At 43.1% G+C, this 22031-nt stretch overlaps 1 protein-coding gene across 1 annotated transcript in view; it reads right to left on the bottom strand.

Moving 5' to 3' along the window:
* cntln (centlein, centrosomal protein) overlaps positions 1 to 22031 on the bottom strand; it is a 79739-nt gene that overhangs the window by 42159 nt on the left and 15549 nt on the right. The window contains exons 9-12 of the mRNA XM_070924775.1: positions 16699 to 16836; positions 10738 to 10857; positions 7743 to 7864; positions 4187 to 4303 (exon numbers count right to left, since the gene is read on the bottom strand). Coding sequence (XP_070780876.1) covers positions 4187 to 4303; positions 7743 to 7864; positions 10738 to 10857; positions 16699 to 16836 — 497 coding nt within the window. The remainder of the gene's footprint in view (positions 1 to 4186; positions 4304 to 7742; positions 7865 to 10737; positions 10858 to 16698; positions 16837 to 22031) is intronic.

Raw genomic sequence — 22031 nt, 5'->3', positions numbered from 1 at the left:
TGCATAAAACATTCTGTTTGTGTGTGTGTGTGTGTGTGTGTGTATATGTGTGTGTGTGTGTGTGTGTGTGTGTGTGTGTGTGAGCAAATGTGTCCCTCCTCCGACTAAGCCCTGGTCCGGGGGGCAAAAGACTCTCATTACTTCTAATACCTTGTAGCAAATCAAGATGAAACGAAAAGAAATAGAGGAATATGGGGAACATCAGGGTAAACTTTATTAAACTTAATTAGAGTCAACGTCGCTTACTGGGGAGGTTCACGTCCATAATGGTCACTCTCTACAGAGGAGCTTTCACTGCTGCTGCAGTGCAAATGATCTCAAAGGCTTTTTCCCCAGTAAATCGCTAGCTAATTTATGCTTTGATGTCGTCTAAGTCTAGCATCTTAAGTCTGAGGGTGCACTGCATGTGTTTATTCTGTTTATAGGGCCTAAATAATCCCTGCCTCTTTTTACCAACAGACCTTTAACAACAATTAACAAGCACGGACATGGAGCGCCGCAGACAGATGCATAATGAGGCAGATAAAATGATCCCACTGCGAATTTTCTAGCCCACCCTGCCCATAGCTGCTTGCTGGCCATCTACTACAGTCATGAGGAAATCTCAACCAAAAATCATCCTTGGTGTCAACTAGTTTATCTATCTGTGCCTTAAAAGTGCTCCAGAATGCATCGGAGAGATATTCTTTAAATGTTGAGAGAGGGGTGTTCAAGTCGGATTCAGTCAATGCATAATCACATGATTACAGTTTTTGTTTTAGGATTGTTTTGCCGACTAAATAATGAAAGCAACAGGGCAGTCCAATACCATGAAGAAAAGTTGAAATCAAGAGATCAAATTCAACTTGGTTACTCAATTTCTGCCATGGATAAATTGAATTCCTGTCAACAGATTTTTAAGTGACAGAAAAGAGTCAGAAAAGATGCACTTAAGCTGTCAGTAAGCTGACTGTGCTTTCATTTTTTTTATTTTTCACACCATATTTCATGACACAATGTCAAAATAGTGGCAAACAGTAACGCATGTGAATTTCTTCATTAGTTTTGGTTTTACTATAAGTCCAAAGCTTGTAATAAAGTCAATCTGGCAATTGGTGAACCTGATCATAACTGACCACTGTGCTCTACCAGATCTGCACCCAAGGTAGGTGACATTGTCACAGGATCTTCTCATTAAGTTGGTTTCTGAAATTTGCCATGGTCAACTTCAAGTATTAGCATTGTGAATTAATGCAACAACAGCTCAACAGTGAAACACAGAAGAAGAACATAGAATGTAGAAACAAGTAGAATGTAAAAATTGATTGACCCTGGTTACAACCCTAACTGCCTTGGGACACAACGTCAGCACAAGAACTGTAGGGACCTTCATGACATAGGTTTCCACAGCCAAGCAGTGGCACACAAGCCTTGGATCACCATGTGCGATGCATACTTATTGTTTGGAATGATAAATTGTGCTGCACTATCTAGCCCTATGATGGACGGATCTAGGTTTGGCAGATGCCAGGGCAACACTGCCTGCCTGAATGCATATTACCTACTGTAAAGTTTGGTGGAGGAGGAATGATTGTCTGGGGTTGTTTTTCATTGTTTGGGTTAGGCCCCTTAGATCCAGTTAAGGAAAATCTTAGTGCTCCAGGCCCTTTCCTGTTTCAATATGACAATGCCGACGTACAGGAAAGCAAGGTCCATAAAGACATTTTGTTTTGGTGTGGAATTCAGTGGCTGGCCTGCACAGAGCCCTGACACCAACACCTTTGGGGTGATTTGAAATGTCGACTGCGATCCAGGCCTTATCGCCCAACATCAGTGACCGACTTCACTAATGCTATTGTGGCTGAGCGGGAGCAAAACCTTGCAGTCAGGTTCCAAAATCTGGTTGAAAGCCAACCCACAAAACAGGTAGAAGAAATAGTGTGTGTTGCCCAGCAAGCACATTAATAATGTGATATGAGAAACCATCCTGCTAATAGTTCCTGCTGTAGATTCTACAATTTTCTTGTAAAAAGTTGCCAAAGAAAAATAAGTAATTTGTTGCTAACTGAATGCTTAGTAAATCAGCTAAAAGAGCATCCAAGCAGACCTGTTTCACCTTCTTGCTCAACCTCTAATTCAAGTGCAGAGATTAGAGGGGGGCCTGAGCTTCATAACCACCTCTTAGCACTGTGGGGACCCACTGTGCAGGAGTTATCCCAGCAATATTCATTCTGGGAAATGGTCATTTGGGCCTCAAGACAGTGTTTTACAAGTGCTGTTTTTGGAAGAGGTGATAGAGAGCATCTGTGCACAATATCATGACAATGAGGAAGTGCGAATGGGAGACAAATGGAGAGTTTAAACAGAGATTCTCCTCTAAAGCCTGCCACTAGGCATTTAAAGCTTTATAAGGGGCCTTTATTTGGCCCTAAATTCTTCCGCTGGCAGGAGTTAATTAGCCATTAGTGGATCATTGCTAACACTTATCTAGCATAACCTTCACAAGCACAATCATTATAATACGGTCAACGGAACAACAAGCTGCAACTGCTTGCCCCAAGAGTTTCCTGGCAGTTATGCTTCCACAAACTCTTGTTGTTGTTGTTGTATTATGATAGACACACTTTTGCCTTCATTGTTGCCTCTCAACAGAAATTTACATTGCAGAGAAGTAAAGCTGTTTGGTTAAGCTGGTTTCGTCCATAGTCCCAACAACCCTATCTATTCAGTCCTGCTCCTTCTCACAACAGGTACGGAAGAAAGCGAGAAGAGGAATAGAGATGGGCAGTATGTTTTCGCTTAGTTTAACACACTGAGCTATGCGTGTGTGCAGATGCGTGCCCTGGAACAGAGAGTTTTTCTAAAGCACAAGTTTAAAGACCCCAGCCAAGTTTACTTTGCACCAGCCACCCGGGTAAGGAGGGGCCCTGGGGGCAGGAGAGGAGGAGATGAGGTGGAGCTGGTCAGGGGCACATGAAGGGGATCAACACTAACCCCGGAGGACAGGCCAGTTACACAGCTAGGAAAGAGGCCAGCCGCTCTCCATCCCTCGTGGTTTCCCCTCACAGGTCAGTTCCAAGGACCCTGCGTGTTCACTATAGTCTGCTCACCCCCCCCCCCCCCCCCCCCCGCCCCACCCCCATACCAACCAGTGCTCCGCTCTGCTCAGCTCTAGTCGTGGCCAGGCAGGCAGGCGGACGGACATCCCTTAACAGGCAGCATCGGCGGCACTAGGGCTGCTAGCCTGTAATTAGCTCGGACAGCTCAGGCTTGGAGAGAGGCAGCCGGGCTATATCATAATGAGCTCAGCTGGGATTAGGAGGACAGGGCAGGGGGGTGAGCAGAGGGGAAAGCAGTAGAGGGGGTGGGGGGCAAGTACCAGAATTCTGGCCTCAGCGTACTGCAGCATCACAGAGGGCCGGAGGGAGGCAACTGAGAAGACAAGTAGGAAGAGGAGAAGAGGAGGGTACAGAGGCATAGGATAGAGGAGGGAAGAGGTGAGGAGAGGTGAAGCCTAAGGGAGACAGGAGAGAGGAAGACTGTGGCTTTAGGCCCAGCTTTGTGTAGCATCATAGGAGGGTCAGTGTTAGTGGTACGGTTACAGGGGCTTCTCTAGATCAAACAAGACAATGGCTATACTACACCCAGAGACAGACTAAAAGACAAAGACAGGAGGAGAGACAGACAGAAAGAGAGAAGGAATGAAAGAAAGAAATTCAATGAAAAGCACCTCTTGCAGAAAAGTCACACTGTGATTAAAAAAGTCACCAAACTCTATGTAACGTATCTTATTGACATTCACTTAATAACACTAGCAACAGGACAACAGTTTGGTATAAATGTTCCATTAAAAATGCAATTATTTCACAAAGACACAGCCAGGGATTTTGATAATGTGATTTTACTTCCTTCACTTTTATGTGTGAATTTTCGGGCAGCCAATTTTACAAATGAGCACAGAGTCTAATGATCTTGCTTTGGCCCCTGCTGGCTGGTAATGATGTGGAGGGCTAGGTGGATGCTGTGAAGTTGGGAAGGGCAGACTCAAATTTTAACACCCACAAACAAGAAGGGACAGTGGGAGTGCGTGTCGGTATGTGTGTACGAGAGAGAGAGTACTTAAATGAACGTGTGCATTCACGCTCACACGTCCAGTGCTGGTATTATCTATGTGTCGGCCGGGCAACTTTGACAGCAGGTGACTCACTTTTCAATGGAGAGTTTCCTGGTGAGGTTTTTCAAGTAGGCCAGCTCATTCCACACTGCGTCACTGTTCTCTTGTCTTAACTGCCACGGTTCTGCACGCTGCATCCTTCCACCCTGCCTGGACACACATACACAATATATAAGAAGACAAAGGGGCAAATGTAGAGGAAAGCAAAGGCACACATATAAATTGAACAAATAACATCACTTATGGCACACACACACACACAGAAAGCAAACATACTAACAAGGGAAAATGGTTGGTACTGTACATTACCTCGCTGCCTCTGGCCAACTCACATGGGGTAACAGGGCTCCTTAGTCCCACTCTGTGTTTTGTTATTCAGCCATCTTTAGCAGTATTCAAATGAGCAGCCTTGACTTTGACATTTCAGTGGCAGATCATGTACACACGTATGCATGTTTGTTAAAGCCCAGGGCACTGCCCATGTGGCAGGGCGGTGGACCATTCCCTGTGTGCCATGCAAATGTAAATAATGGCAAAAACACACTCGCAAACGAGGTCATTCAAATGTCTACACCTCACTTATGAATACTTAATGACACTTGTGCTCAGTAGCTGCCCCCTCCATTGAACTTTCCCTTCAACTCACAAACACCAACACATCCCTGCACACACCCAACTCATCAATCAGTCTTAGCCCAACACACTCAATTCCAATTAGCCTTTCATTTGCAAACTAAAACTGGTTTTAGAGAAATCCACAGATTGCAAAAGTAGCAGATGAGAAGAGAATCTCATTTTCTTCACACACACACACACACACACAGTTTCTCATTTTTACTCAATCAATGAGGAAAAGGTGTGGAAATGGATTGCGAGGGTCACTGCTATTGTGGAGGGCTCCTTTTGCCATGGTCATTATTGGCTATGTAGACACAGCCACGCTACGCTAATACTAGTTAAACCCTGGTGCCTGGGAGTTGGAGGCTACTGAGGAACGGCAAATGTTTTCATTTAATACTGCTAATACCCCTGTGAGCAATTTGGAGCCCTTGAACTTCTTCGTAGTGTATGCGTGTCTGAGTGTATATGTGCGCTATCTGTGGGCTTGGGTTAGTTTCCCAGAGTGCAAAGCTACTTAACGGATAATCTCACTGTATAGTCACAGAGATTGATACACTTTTACTCATTCTACTGCAAGCACACAGTGAATTCAGCCTGAACTATCTTAACACTGCCTGGAGCTGTAAAAGTACATGATATTTTACCCACAGCTCTGTTCTAATTCTCAGTGTGATTTTTAGGTATGTAGTGTATCAACTGCATTCCTTATGAAAGGTATATGAAGCTTTATTAAGTCGCGGTAACGCTTTATACATTTTAATTTGTTTACAGTGGGCCTAAAAGCTGTTGAACATGGAGCCATGAGAGAGCTATCTTCTTCAGGCCTCAGTGCTTCCTCCCCTATGGTATCCTAGTTTCCATTATTAAGCAGGAGGAAATAGAGAGAACTTTTCCACGCCGCTGCGGCTAATTGCTCTGATTCAGGGGGAATCTGTTTATGGGCGCAACTTTGATCAGAGTACGGATGCTTTAATAACCTTTAATTTTATTTGCTCACCCCCATCATCCCCAGTCTGATTAAAAAACTTTTTCCCTTCTCTAATATAAATATAAAGTTGGCTTTTTTCCCCCTCTCCTTCATGCCATTTTGGGAAAATATGGTGGTAATGGTGAATGGCAGGGTGGTTTCACTGGGACTGGCCAATTGCGCACCGCCTGCATGCTGATGAGCCAAAGGACCCTTCGCCTGCTCTGTGATTGGCTGGTAGTTCTATCCTGGGCGGGACTGGTTATCACACACACTGGTGACGTCACTCAGCAGCTTGCTGTACAGCAACCAATTGTCTAAGTCAATTACTTATTGGTGAAGATTGATATGAGGGAAACTAAAACCTGAAAGGTATAGAAAAATGATGTTAGCGCCTAATATATCTTATTTGGCGAATACTTTGTATATAAACTGAAGTGTTTGCAAGAAGAGGAATATGTGTGTGGCAGGTAAGGAGGGAGACACGTCACAGTCTTATCTTTTGGTCCTGCACACAAAAGAGGAACAAAAACGACCCCCCGCATCTTTCCAAAAAGGCAACAACACAGCATGGAAGCTGCAGGGAAATCCCTAACAAGCTCGAAATGCAATGAGACTCGACGCCTATCCCCACTGACTTGTTAGGGCCCTGATTTCCCAGCACTAATGGGAGTATTTAAGTCATTTTCTATTGTCTCTCATTCAGGCTGGCATTACCCCAGTGGGTTTAACAGCTATTTAAGGATGGGGCTTAATGCCAAATGAATGCCAGGATCATAACATTGAGTGACTGGCTGGTGCCATGGTGGGCTCTGACTGAAAAGGGCAAAGCTGCCTTTTGCATCAATTTCATGTCAAATCAGTCATGAAACACAGATGCACTGACATTGATACTACAAACTTATTATTATGGATTTGTAGCTCTTTACTCTTAACCATAGCCCCATTTGTCTTATTATATAAACATACATGTTTTCTTCTCACAAAATCAAGGTGTTTATATTATTTCGCCAGCCCAGAACATTTCTTTGATAACCCGCTAAAATGTATAACAGCGGCACAACTGGTGTTGACTCTGAGAGTTTTCTCTCTCTACATCTCTCTGTCTTTGTTCCCACTGTCTCAGACACATGCTGCTGAGCCGCGCTGAGCTGACATGAGCCGAGTCGAGCCTAGCACTGAACACACTCTCTCACTCACTCCACTTTCACACGGGCTCACATTGCACTGCTGTTTTCTTTAATTAACCCAGAGAGAAAACAGCTGACAGGGTCAACACTTTGCTCCCACGCGGCCACCAAACATATGCACCTTTAGTTACATTTTAAAAAGGACTCAATGATGCTGTTGGAGAGAAGAAACAGAGACAGAAAAAGTGGGAAAAGACTGGGGGAGACAATGTAGAGAACAAGACCCTTATATTATATTTTCTAGCATATTTTCCCCTTTGTGTAAAAATCCTGTGGTTCCGGGTGAAGATAACAGGTCGAAGCAGGAAATGGCCCTCTCCCCTCCACCTCCCTCCACAGGCCTTCTCAAACACCTTGCACCCCCCAGGACCAGACACCTCCAGCCTCTGGCTCTCACATCCTAATGAACGCTGAGGGAGAAGAGACGCAGAAGCGCACACACACTTGGCACAAAACGGCCCAAATTGACTGGGCTTAAAACCTCTGAGCTTTACAAAGGCAAAGGAAGGAATTTCTCCCACTTTCCTGAATCCGGCACTCAGGTCTTGTCAGACAACATGTGGAGTGCAAGGGTTGTAGCATTTCACAAGGGCTTTTAACATAAGGCAAGGTGAGTTATGCGCTTTGAAACATCTCTTACTGACTGCTGGTGGGTGTAACTGGAGGTTATCCAAGCTACTTTGTGTATGGACAGGTCCTGTGTGTTTCATGAATCAACTGTGGGTATACCAACAGGTCCTGTGCATTGTGTGAGTGTACAATATTCATTTTTATTAAGAGTTTGTTACTAAACATTAAACCGTGTACTCACAAGCCATTTGATTTCTCCATCTCCTTCAGCTGGTCTCTGACTGTCTTGTAGTTGGTCTGAATCAGACACATCCGCTCACGGCGTTTATCATGCGCTCTCCTCAGCTCTTCATTCTCCTCCATCTGTAAGGCACAGTGACAAGATTTTCCCCCAAAAGTTGGACATGTCAAATGAAACATAACTTAATTGAAAAAGGGAGTCAGCTTCATGTACACTGGCACAGCAGTGTGGCAGGGAAGCTGAGAAAAGCCCCCTCACCGTCTACATATTTAAACTGGTCTACAGCCGCAACACCTTTACCTGACAGAAACCAGCAGGTTCAGATTCTTTTCTCTCTTCGCCTTCCTCCCTGACAAGTGCTTCCACTCTCACTGGGCAACTGAGACATCATTAAAGGACGACATTTACACGACGAGTCAATGGGGCCACAGACCACTAAGCAGACACACATACTCTTTAACCAGCAAAGAAACTCTCTGGAGTTACCAACTGATGAGCAGCACGTGTTGTGTTGGTGGGGCTTGTAGCGGTGGGTTTGTTGCTGACACTGTTGTTGACAGCTATTAAAACACAGCAAGATTGGGCTCCAGCTTTAAAGAAGGAGTAAGAGAAGACAACATATAGATTTTTCTTGTCAGGGGCACCCCTCCCCATCACACTGACCTTAACAGCGAGGGCGATGAAGAAAACACTTTCAACAGGCAGGACAAACAGAGGTGGAAAGAGAGCAAAGGAAGAGAGAAAAGCAGCTGATGAAAATAGGGGAAAGAGAGAGAACAGAGAAAGTAGAAAGAAAAGAAAGAGAGAGAGCAAGGCAAAAGAGAAAGTGAAAGGAAGAGTGCAGGACAGGTTTCTGCTTGAGTGGCCAGGGCTAGGGAGAGTTGTCGAGCGCTTTCTGAAGGGAAGGAGCTTGTTTACTGCTGATATGACACGGCTGCCCTGCAGAGAGGGAAATGCGAGCCCTCAGCCCTGTTATTATTAACAAGGACAAAGAGAACAGAGAGAGCACACAAACATGCACTGGACACACAACGGGCGTGCATGCACACACACACACACACACACACACACACACACACACACACACACACACACACACACACACACACACACACACACAAACACACACAAACACACAGAAACACACAGAAACACACAGAAACACACACACACACACACACACACACACATACATTCACACTGCCAATGTGACAAGTATGGATTTTCCCTAGTGCGGATTATTCACAGAGGACATCTGCAAGACATCCTCGGCCCCTTCAAGCTGCCCCCAACCTCTCAAAAACAAGGCTCTAATGAAAGGGGCCAGACCAGGGCAGTGTTAACTGGTGGAACTAGGAGCTGGGGGAGAACACAGAAGAGTTGAGGCTGACTGATGGGGGGGGCAGGATAGAGCAAGTGGCAGGGCATTAGCCACATCATGGCTTCCCAGGCTCCTTATAGGGCTTCCCCTGGGCAGCCCAGCTCTGGTCATCAGGCCACAGACCCTTGCCCACCGATCAATACTTACTTACTCAGCCAGCATACACATCTGTGGACGTTCTCAAGCTGAAAAATAATTACACAGCAACAGCTACTGTTTACTTGAAAGTGTGAGGCCATTATTATGAGAATTGTTTGTTTGTCTGCTGCTGTTAGCTGCTAAGGTCAACATGTCAATGGTACAGGCTGGGCGTACCCAATTTGAAAGGCAGTCTATTGGAAAGAATTGGATAGGATCAACTGGAGAACAACGGACAGGACGGATGAAGTACTGTACTGAGGTGAGGTCTCAACTGTAGCTGATGGAGGGCATGTTGCTCAATGCCAGATCCAAGCAAAGGACATAACCACTAAATCATGCTCTGAACTAATGCCCTCATTAATGTGGTCACAGATTTGAGTTGCCAATCACAATTTTTCTGTGCATACCTTTGCTAAATGCCCCTCAACTGGCAGACACGTAAATGGCACCATTAACTAAGACAATCATGCGTGTCGTCTGAATCTATGTTGAGCATTACTGTCTGACTGGGTGTCTGCCAGTGATGTAACTCAGACACTTCAGATCTGACAAGAAAATGGTGCCTAATGTGTTCCTGGGATTGTGTTCAAAGGGAGATGACCTCTGCATAATCACTCACTCACTGGTCAGCCTGAGAGATGGAAAGGATAAAGAAAGGCAACGAGGAGGACAGCTTTAGGGGAAAGTCCAAATTTAAAAAAATGATGGCAGTGGAAAATATACTCTGCTGACATAAAATAAAATAAAATTTTGAGATCTTAAAAGAAACATAGTGGAGAGGTGAAAATTAAGTGTATTTTGCTTGCAGTGAATTTGAGAGAGAGGAAAAAAAAAAGACTTGGGAATGAAGAATAGTGGGAGAAAGACGTCATAGAGCATGTGAAGGTTAAAAGACCAATAAAGCTGATTCGTTTAAGGGAAAAAAAACCCTGCTGCAGCCACTTTCACCAGAGCTGCTCCTCTCCTGCTGCTACACTGCCTACGCACGCTCTGTTTGTGTGCACACACATATGTATGTCTACGAGTGTGTGTGAAAGACACCGTAAGAGAAGGTCATGGAGGAGGCAGTGGCAGCACTAGTGCAATTGGACCCTTTGGAGACCGTGACTGCTACAGTGCTGCAGACCCAGCAGCTGATAGCAGCAATCATATGTAAGATAGTGGCCAGAGCAACAAGCAGCTCCATTAAGTCTGTCTAGTGCCTCACACTATCAGCTGGACTCCGCTATGTTATTGAATGTGCCCTATTCAGCAAACAGTACCTTCAAGTAGTTCAAAGTCACTGGCACTGGCCACTGGCATGTGAGGAAAACTGAAAAGAGAGAAGATTAAGACAGAAAAGGCAAAGGGCTGCAGGAAATAAAGGACATACAGTTAGAATAAACCATAAAGAAGAGTTGGGCATAAATAGATTAACGTAGATGAGAAGAAAGGAGACGATATTATGTGTATTCATCTATGTTAGCTAGTTACCTTCAATTGCAGCAGCTCCTCAATGTCTTGAATCCTCTGTTCTGCTCCTCTTTTCCTCCCACTACCCAACTCCACACTGCTGGCTGGGGACAGAGACCTGGACCGCTGCACAGGTGCAACCTGGGACAGGTAAGCAAAGAAGCACTGGGGTGAGAACTTGAGCACACTTCACTGACACACACACAGGCAAAAAAACCCATGCAACAATTAACATCTGTAGAAACACTGAGTGAATGCCAATAATGGAATTATCCATGTTCACTCCATTCCCCTCTCACCTTGAGTAAAACATGCACATTGTCTTCCTCAGTACACACATATGCACACACAAACAAACATGCTACCAGAGGAATAAAGCAAGCAGGAGCAGCAGTCCGCATAAGCTGAAGGGAGGAGGTTCAGTTTTGTGTGTGTGTGTATGCGCGTGTTTGGAAGCGGGAGTTGCAAGCTGAGAGCGGCAAAGGTTTCTCCCTGCGACTGGCTAATGAGTATGTTCATTTACATTTACATTGTTTCTTTGACAATAATGATGTCCCATTAGGGGAGACTAAAGGGGCTATAGATTCCAGAATGTGCTGGGCTTCATTACAAGAGGTGGGCAGGGAGGCCGCTCTAATTGCTCTACTAGGGGCCTCCAGGTTACACTTGATAGGACAACTGGAAGAGCCGCCGATTAGGAGGGGGGTGCAAGTTGCTAGCCAGCCTCTTCTGTGGAAATAAATAAAGAAGTTGATAAGTGCTGGGGCCGCACTGTAGAAAAGCAGTGGGAACAATATGCTAGTGGAATATGAATATGGGAGGATATGAGGCCCCCTGCGGTGCCAGGCAGTGCTGACCAGATGGCAAGCTAAAATATGCAATGCGACTAAACGTACTACAGTCCTTGGCCTGGAGTAGATGAAGAGTACAGGAGGAGGTTTATAATAGGGTGGTGGATCAATAAGCCCCCTCCCTCAAAAAAATGTAATCTGATAGCTGTTACAAGCTTTGTTGTCTGTCAAACTTATGAAACTAAAGACTTCAGCCCTGGTTGATTTGGCAAGTGGATTTTAATAATACAGATCCCAGTGTTCCATTCAAAATGATACATGCGTGTCAACCACCAGGGGCAGCAAACATGTCTTGAGGGTCTACTCAGCAGAGCAGGAGCATCTCATATCTTTGTTTTCAGTGCAGCCAAACAACTGTGGGCTGTGAGGATTCATTGCGTTAAGTTGTTTAAGACTAAAGAAGACAGTCAGCAATGTTGTCACACACAGTAACACTAAACTCATGGTCAAATTTTGTCTTTCACATTATGTAAAATACATGCATGCAACCGCTTCTATGTATCATTTACCTAGTGCATGGGTACACAATTTGAATCCTGCATGGGAGAGGCGAACACCGCCAGTAACAATGAAAACTAAAACAGACAATTTGAGAATGCAAATACTGTACATTTATCAACAATGAAAATATGAAGGAATATAAGGAAAATAAGTACACATATATGTGTTTATTCTCTTTTTATCACTACAGCGTGCACGTTTGTAAAATCATTTGCCTGCGACAATTGTTTCTAAGTATGCTAGTGTGTTTGGGAATGTGCCCTAGGGCTACAGTTGACTCCAGTGACCTGGTGTGCCCAGTTCTGCTATTATGCCTGCATGGGTGCCAACCATGTGTTCTAACTCAGCCTTAATGACTCCACGCAACTAATTAGCAGATTGATCTGCATATTCCTGATGAGTGGCAGGCCAACTGGCTTAGCCTGTATGTACACAGGGGAAACAGAGAGGCCAAAAGAGGAATCCAAATCAACTAAAAGCCCTAAACTTAAAAGTAAAGATGATCAACTATAAAGCATGACTTATTGAGGATGGATTCTAAATAGGTTTTATGGGAAAGATTTATTTCACAATGAGCTGAATATTACACTATTAGTGTTTCTCTGTATGTGAAAACCAAAGGAGATAAACTGCTGTGTGCTTTGTCTGAAGGAGTACAGGGAAGGGAGGAAGATGACATAGTGACACTGACAAATGACTGAGATTTGCTGCAGATGTTCTCTACGGTCCAGTTGGACGCCTGTCTGCCGCACGTTCAGAAGACACATGACTGCCTTCTGTTTGTGTGGGAAGCTCTATGTTGTGACATTGTTGTTAATGTTCCACAAGACAGGCCTGAAAGATAAAAAGCAGAGAACACGAGGCAAAGAAAGATGTGCTCGCTGTCTACCTCAGCTCGGCAGCTGGTTGGCGGCCATGACCTGACCTGTGCATCGCACCCTGTAATGGCTCTGTAAACAAGAGAGTGCAATGCAGATGGAGAGCATACAGTAGGGGGGAAATGAGGAGAGAGGCCTGTATCTAAACAGAGTCTGTGTGCAAGCAAGAGTAAAACTTCTATTTACTGAGGGGTCAGTGTCACTGGCTCTGAAGCGAAGAAGAAACATTTCATCGACTGCCTCCCTCCTCCACCCTCTCTCTCTCCATCACCCAGAGAGAGGGGTCACTGTCATCAATGGGCTTCTTTATGATTGCAGCAGCGTGTCATGTGTGCGTCTGGAGCTCTCAAAGCTGAACTTGTTCAGGTTCCCGGGCAAATAGGAACGTTGTACACACGCACACAACCGCAGGACACATACATAGACAGACATACAGTACATCGACATGTAAACACGTGGGTGCACACATAAACATAAAGCAAATGTATCGCACAAAAAAATCTATTAAAAAAAAAGGAGCACAAAAATTCAAAAGACCAAGATGCACTGCCAAACAACTGACTAATGTAAGAGCAGGTAACCTGAGAACTGAAAGTGACGCTGTGCAAACTTTCTGAAAATGTTTGGTTACCAGGGTAACACCAGCACTCTGAGAACTGAGTAAGGTATCTCAAGCTCCTTTTGGTATGACCGATCTTGGAAGCACCACCACATCTGTCAGGGTGCAGACCAATCATTTGAATTGCACGGGCTGGCCCGTCCCCTGTGGCCCAAAACATCTTATATTCTTCCACGTGCCCTTACACATGCAAGCAGGGCAGTGGCCATAACACCTTGACCCAGGAGGGTTGAAACCACATACTCTCTCCATAGGCTAATACACAACTATGATGAAACCAAAACCAAGGACTGATTTTGCCAACGAAGGCACCATCGTGCGGTAAAGCTGAATAGCCTCCACTACAGGGCAGTGGACTAGATAGCAGTAGCTATTAACACACAAGCTCACCTTGAAGTGCTAGCTTGCCAGTTAAAGAGTTATGACACAGGTAAGTCCACCACAATGCAAAAAATAGTAATATTTTCATTGACAATAAATGCATATCCCAACACCAGATAATCCACATTCGGAGACGACCTTGACAGCTGCAACCGTGAACTGTTAAATCAAAAATCCAGAAGTGATCTTCATGGGGAAGAAAGCAAGAAGACTTGAATAAAGAGGGATGGGTCGGCCTGTGCAATTCAGATGATTGGTCTGTCCCCTGACAGACGTGGTGGTAGTGGAGCTTTGGTGATTGGTCACATGCGAAGGCGCATCCTGTAGTGAGATACCAAGCGAGGTTCAAAAGTACACAGATTTGATTCAAAGTCCAACTACATCATGCTCAGTGTGGACCACTGAAATAAACTAAAATGATTTGTTAAATAAATGACACATTAATTTTCTATGGCAAAACTCCAGATGGTTTTGAATTGAATAAATATTAACAACTTAACTTAACATTTATTAATCATTAATAAGCTAATTCACTTATTATTTTTTCCAAATAAGGTTTTCCCAATTCAAAGTAAATTCTTCACTCAAATCCTAAAAACATAATTTTAACATTTTATGTATGTAACAATTTGCAGGCCATGTACCACTGTGAACTGCTCACCGCCTCAGCCAATAATCACATTTCACTTTCGGCACTTACTGAAAGAGCTGCAAATTGTGTCCTAGGTGGTAGCAGTGGGCTGCACAGAAGGCTCATTTCATCAGCTTTTGACCTTGCAGACTGGTTTTATTGTTTAAATGGAGTGTAATGAAGCATAACAGGTTTATGGTTTCTTTGGAGCATCACAACTACTCAAAATGTTCACGTTTTTAATAACAGTAAGGTTTAACATTGATATGATGTTTATTTACCTGAAGTTAAGTTTGACTTACTGGGGAGAGGGAGAATCAAATGTTGGCTGAACATGCCACTGTGCCACACGGCTAGTGGCTGGTTGAGTGAAGAATGTTAGTCCTCTCCTACTGTAGCAGCCTTAAGGTGTGTTCAGACCAAATGCTAAGTGAATTTGTGTGTGCTGTGAACAAAGTCAATGCAAAGATGTTAATATGCGCAAGCGCAAGTCTAAATGTTTCAACTGGAGCAAAAAATTTGAGTGACGCTGTGTCGTGAAAGCCTATCAGCGTTGAGATTCTCCTGACATCAACGAAAATCAGAAGGATTGGAGGACAAACTTATTGTCTCCATCTGTGGGCATCCGGCGCTCTACGATTCAACGTCTTTACAGAGACAGAATGAAAAAGGAAAGGGCTTGGAGAAAAGTGAGCAAAACCATAGGACTACATGGTAAGTTCTGAAAATATGTATCTGTTATTTGATTCCATTGGCTGTTAAGGGCGAATATTTGCGGGTTGTGAAATACTCCAAAAAACACTCCAGTGGCCATATTCGCATTGAATTTGGTCTGAACACACCTTTATAGAGGTCACATCTGCTTTGTAATAATCACTTAGGGAATAAAAGCAGAACATGTTCAAAATTAAACTGAACTGTGAAAACAGAATCTAAAATGATCTTTTAAATATTAATTCAATTCAATTATGGTCTCATTCAATTTAACGACTTTCCATTGTCAATCCTACTAAATTTTTCATTTGAAATTGTGTTGTACAAATTCTATTACTGAATAAAATAAAACAATATTCAACAAATACATTTTTTAGTTGAATGGTTCAATATAAGCAGGATATAGTAAATTTTGCATTTTTGATTAAATCTCTGCAGACTCTATGGATGATGATTTCTGTTCAGATGTATATGAAAAGGTGCTGAAAAGGTTCGAACTGCTGAAAAGTGACATTAGTGTAGGTTATCTTAGTTGACAGACATTTTTGATAGATTAAAATACTTTGGTTTTTATTGAAAAGGACAGCGTGTGCACACTGTGTTAAACACTGATTTAAACTCTTATAAATCTGATTATGATTCATGTTTTTATTCAGTGTAATAAGATATCAAAAATGTATTGTGTGAAAAATGCAGTCCCACTCTAATTTGAAGTATTGGCACTGGGATCACAATTGGCACATTTCTTAATAATTCATAGTGGGTGCATAACAATAGACAGATTATTTGTGTGTGTGTGTGTGTGTGTGTGTGTGTGTGTGTGTGTGTGTGTGTGTGTGCCTCCAGAAAGGGGAAGCACATCAAATGATGTCAATACTGTTTACTTATTTTGTACAAAATAATTACATTACACATATAAACTGCCAGAACAGAAGCACTTCCACTGAGGGTATAATGAGGACAGCTGTATAAATCAAACAATGTGTCTTCAGGCCAGCTTTAGATGTGTGAGGCCATCTAGAAACATGTCCTGCCAAACTTATGAGTGGAATACTGAGAAGATCAAAAGCTTCTTTCTTGTTCACAATGTACTGCTGAAGCGGTAAATTAGCCAGTGCCTGAGCCCAAGGCATGCGTGAAACCAGCAGCACACGTCGGCCTGGTCACAGTAGGAGGGTCATCTGTGTGAGTGTGTGTGTGTGTGTGTGTGTTGGGGTGTTCAGGACAAAGGTTGGCAGAGGCAGGGTCTGATAAATCACATGATTCTCAACAGACCATTTCCTTCATATCCCTTCTCTATGGCTTTGATCTAATCTGAGCGAAGTGGTAATGGATAAGTGTGGGCATGTTAGCTGCTCACCCACGTGCTGTCTTTGACATAATTGGCAGTTGTGTGTGATAACCTACCTGCTGTCGGACGGAACTGGCAGATCTGCGGTGAAGTGCCTTATCCTCTGGCCTGGGATCTGAGCATCGGGTGGAGGCCCCGTCAGAATCAGGGCTAGACCTCTGAGCTGCGGCGTCAACCTGCTCTGACACCACTGCCTGTGAGAAAAGAGATACAGTGCATGCGTGTTTGTGAGAGATCAACGAGAAAGAGAGAGCAAGATAGGCCTATAGGTGCAGAGAACAAGAGAAAAGTGACCAAACAAATAGTGAATCCAAAATTAAGAGGACGTGGCTTGCTGTGCGGCATTTTATAAAGCACATACAAAAAAACATATTGCCTACAATACGCTCCAAACTGACTTAACAGGAATTTAATGCTCAGATTAGTGTAAATGTGTTCAACATGTCAGATTCAACACGACGATGTTCTCAGTAATGATCCATAATCTGTTACATGCCATGATAACTTTTTTTTCCCCCTTATTTTTCAATACATTTTAAAATCGCATACTGGCCTGAGCTTAACCAAAACCAGTATATGAACAAAGGAATAAATATTGCTCCTAGCCAATGTTCACTGTGCAATATACATAAAAAACAAAAAATGGAAACAAGCATTTATAAGCGATGAAACCAAACAGCTATTCAGTCACTTTCTGCGTTGAAATCAGTGGGTGGGACATATCATAATGGTAAATTAAGCAGTTATTAATATTAATCAATATTAATATTAGCAAACTGTAAAAATAATATATATATATATATATATATATATATGTATATATATATATATATATATATATATATATATACTACTTCCCCCTATGAGTACACATTACAGTATACGGAGAGAAACCTATAGGAGAGGCGGAGATACCTCAGTAGACCATAATGACATGTTGTCGTAAGCCTGTGGAGTTTTTAGTTTTTAACTAGACGATCCCACAATCAGATCACACTCATACTCAAGTCTTCATGAACTGGTGGGCGACCATGCAGCCCATATTTCCACCATCTATTTATCAGTGTCTATTAGCCAGTGTGTCTTGGAGCATCTGCACACCTCAGCAAACAGCGGGGGCCACCAAAACAAACTGAAGGGGACCAGGATAAAGCAGAGGGCCCACCCACAGAGGAGAGGTTGGGAAGCACACACACCCACAAATGCATACACTCACACATGTACATTCCTATAATGCAACCGTGCAAGTATTGACTTTATAATGTCCATGTCACTTAAATATGATATTCTATCTTCACACTTTTGCTGTTATGAACAGTTCATGTAGCCCCTATATGGTGATATGTGTTCACAGAGAGGATGGCTTGAAGTGACAGGATGCATTCTGTGTTAGAGACACATACACTGATAGTCAAAGGACTAATAGCATGTATATACACTTCGTATAAGCTTAATTGATGTCTGAGTCCTTTATTTTGAAGTTAACACTCACCCACATACCTCTTGACTCCATCACCTTACTGCATATATTCTCACCTTTCTTTTCTTAAATCCTCAATAGAAAGGTGTGAAACACTAAAAAAAACAGCATCATCTGCTGCTATCAACAACACTTCTACTCAACACATCAAATCAAAGCCTTTTGACAAAGGCCTTCACAACTGTGTTTTACTGAGAGGCCAGGTAGCGAAAGGAAACCGCACAGGATGTCATCACCTTTTTTCCAACGAGTCCTGATTGCATTATCAGAAACCTGGCATCTGGGCGTGACCTTGTTAACTGCCAGGGTAATCAACTTTAACCAAAGGGGAGGAGAGGGGATGATAAATTATTAGTGAGGAAGATTTTGTTCATGTTTTATTAAATTGGCCTGTCAAAGGAGGTTGGTCAAATTATCTGGGGCCTCGTTTATTGGAGGCCGGCCATATTGGCGCATCTGTTACAATTATTTATAATTTCTAGGCAGTCAGGAGGACGGACTGGGTTTTTCGGCATCAGCCACATAAAGCAATTTAGAAATTAACTGATGTGGGAGTGTCAGAGTTTTTTTCCCCTCACAATCTCTCTCATCCCAATCCTGATTTTCATCCAGCAAAAAACAGAAAAACTGTGAGATAGTATACGAGTAAAAATGTAAAAGGGAAAAAATAAACATTTTAAAAGCAGCTTACTGAAAGCAATGGACAGGGAGCGCATGAGACTGAAAGAGAAGAGTGCATGCAGGTGCAGTGGAAAAAAAAGAGCAAGAGATTGGGGGGAGGCTGAGGGAGGGAGAAGGGGAAAAAAGAGAAAAGCCGGTCTTGGTAATTACTGAACACGATTAGGTTCTTAGGGGAACTTGTCTGGCACTCACGGCCCTCGCTGGTGAGGATGCGGCAGGCAGGACCATATGGAGGGAGGCTTGTGATTGTGCTCCCTGAAGCTCGTGACCCGTCTGCTGCCGAGCCCTTGAGCTGAATGTGAAATGAGACTTGCCAGGCCTAATGTTCTACACATGCACCATTTATGCCACAAAACAAATCTGATCACTGTTAATTATGGAGCAGCTATAATCAGGAGGGGCCCCCTCCACACACACACACGACTACATGCATACACAAATACATAATAACACAATGGCATTCACACACATCTGTGGAGCGACAGCATTTGTGAACGTGATTGGATAGGCTTCAGAAGTGAGGCCTAGAAGGTGCATGCACCCCCCCCCCCCCCGACACACACACACACACACACACACACACACACACACACACACACACACACACACACACACACACACACACACACACACACACACACACACACACACACACACACACACACACACACACCAGGCCAGGTGCACTTTGTATTCAAGATGGTGATTCTTCAAAGAATGTGTGTGTGCATATATGTATGAGCATGTGTTAACTGGTAGTGCAGTGAAGAGGGACTTTATGGAAGGACAGCACACAGCGAGTGGGCTGTACGGTGCGTGTATGTTGTTGTGTGTGAGTGTGTGTGCGTGAGTCCTCCCACACAGTCTGTTTGACCCGAGTGTACGTGCTTGAACAAGTGCATATATCTGCAGCGGCACATGGCTGTGCTTCATTAATGAGGCGAGCTGTGCTACACAGAGGTTCTCATCTAATGAGAGCAGTTGAGCTGGTAAAACACACCACTGGAGTCCATGTCATTAGTATGTCTCTGGCCCTGGACATGGCCCAGCTCCAAACACACACTCATACACAAACTCATGTTGACCACACTATTTACTGATAACGCACTCAGCATAAACAAGACAAGGTTGACAAAAATAGCATTATAAGTCAAAAAGTATTTATCAGACTATAATTTGTAATATTACTTGCATGTATAACCTTTACACAATGTTTTCATAGGGAAAGGATGACTGATATACCTGAAGAGGAGAGGATATGTAAATACAAGCAGCAGGTTGCACTAAATTTTTTAACATACTCTTAGGGAGGTCCTGACAGTTAAGCTAAAGGAGTGCCGTTCCAGATGGGAAAAAGCTGAAGAGCAGCCAGCGTCAAAACAAGACCCATGTAAAGACAATTCAAAAATATCTGACTTATACAAGCTTTCCATCACATTCTCCTGAACATCAGCTGTTCTAAGGTGCACTGAAATGTCATAGACACTATAAAGCTGAGTTAAATACAGTACATAAAAATACACAAGAGACCTCTCTGGCCGACTCCATTCTGTTTGTTGAGCTCTTGGTTTCAATGTTTCTGTGTAGCATTATGATTTCATCGTTTTCACTTGATGGTTGCTATTAATGATGATGATGATCAAAAGAAACGCCTCACCTAAGCAAAACGTGACCCGGCAAAGCAGTGGGTGTATTTATGCACATATGTGTGTGTGTGTAACTAGCACTTTAATTATACATCTAAAAGCGTTTAGATTGGCTAACATAAATAACAAGCCAGAAGCAGATGTTAAAAACCATCTCAACAAGCTGAGGGAGATGCACCATGTGGGCTTCTTTCAATTTATTAAAAAAAAAAAAAAATGGTCACATTGGGAAATGTTGCTTCCGTGCTTAAGGTTCAGTTTATAAAACCCATATGATACTTTAACATGTCAACAATATTTTATGGATCATACGCTAAAACTGCGTAGAAATCTGAGTAACACTATTTTGAAAGTGGGATGGCGATGCAGCTGTATGAATCCTCCATTCTTAAAGGAAAGCCAAGGTAAGTGGGGTGGCTTGGCCATAAGAGGTCGTATCTACGAGAATCTGTGTATTTAATAGAGTGAAAACATCTTTTCACAGCAACAACATAATGATGGCTCTGTTCTATTCATGTGTCCAGTGTGACAGTGAGTCAGCATATGTAATACCAGGACCCTGACGCTAGAATTCTGACATCATTCATTTTATTATTTACACCTGTGCTTTTCCAACTGTGATATGTCAAAATGTGCTCCATGAAGAAGGTCTGTTGTACATTAAAAAAGTTTCAGTAAACATTTAAAAAGACACAGGGGCTTCTTTCTCTTGTATTTACATGAAACTTTTCTGGAGTGAAGAACAAGCCTAATTTTCCCTTTCCAATGCTGATGAGAGAATAACCAGTGCTTTGAATGACTGCCCGCACAATTAACAACTTACCACTCATTTACTGTGGTGAAGGTTCCAGAAAGCCTGAGGTCTGCTATGGATTCTAATGTTGGTCTTTAATCACCGCACAGCACAACAATAGCCAAACACAAGACTACTTTAAATACAATGATGCAGTTAGGGAGATAGTTGCAAATGATCAAATACTCACTCTAGCTAGTTTTTTTGTCCACTAATGAGGGCTCTTCCCTGCCTCTAGATTGAGATGGTGACCACCCAACCTGCCCCCCCCCCAGACTGCATCTCATTGTGTGTGTGGGGGTCACCCAGGTGCCTGATGATCGGCCAAGCCCTATAGCTAGAAGATCAGGGCATGAGGCCATTTCCAGTCTGACATTATGGAGATATCTCACTGTTTTTTGTACACACACACACACACACACACACACACACACACACACACACACACACACACACACACACACACACACAATATAGAACACTCCTTAAAATACAGTGCAAGTAGTGCAGATAAAATTAGTCAATTTGTTGAATGACCAACAACAATTTTGATGATCAATTTTACACTCTCTGGTTCCAGCTTCTCCAATATGATGATTTGTTTCTTTTCTTTGTTTCAAATTACTTCAAACTTAATATGTTTGACCCTTGAAGAGGTCACCCTGCAGATTGAAAATAAATAAAAACGAATAAAAATGATTGTTAGTTTAGACGCAGGCACAAGAATAATGTCTTTTTCAATGTGGAACTGAAACTATACATTTTTAAAAAAGGAAAGCAACATTAATT

This window comes from Enoplosus armatus, chromosome 2 (genome assembly GCF_043641665.1).
Source record: "Enoplosus armatus isolate fEnoArm2 chromosome 2, fEnoArm2.hap1, whole genome shotgun sequence".
In the NCBI taxonomy this organism is placed as follows: domain Eukaryota; kingdom Metazoa; phylum Chordata; class Actinopteri; order Centrarchiformes; family Enoplosidae; genus Enoplosus; species Enoplosus armatus.
The sequence above is the reverse complement of the archived record's forward strand: the minus strand, read 5'-3'. Positions and strand labels throughout refer to the sequence as shown.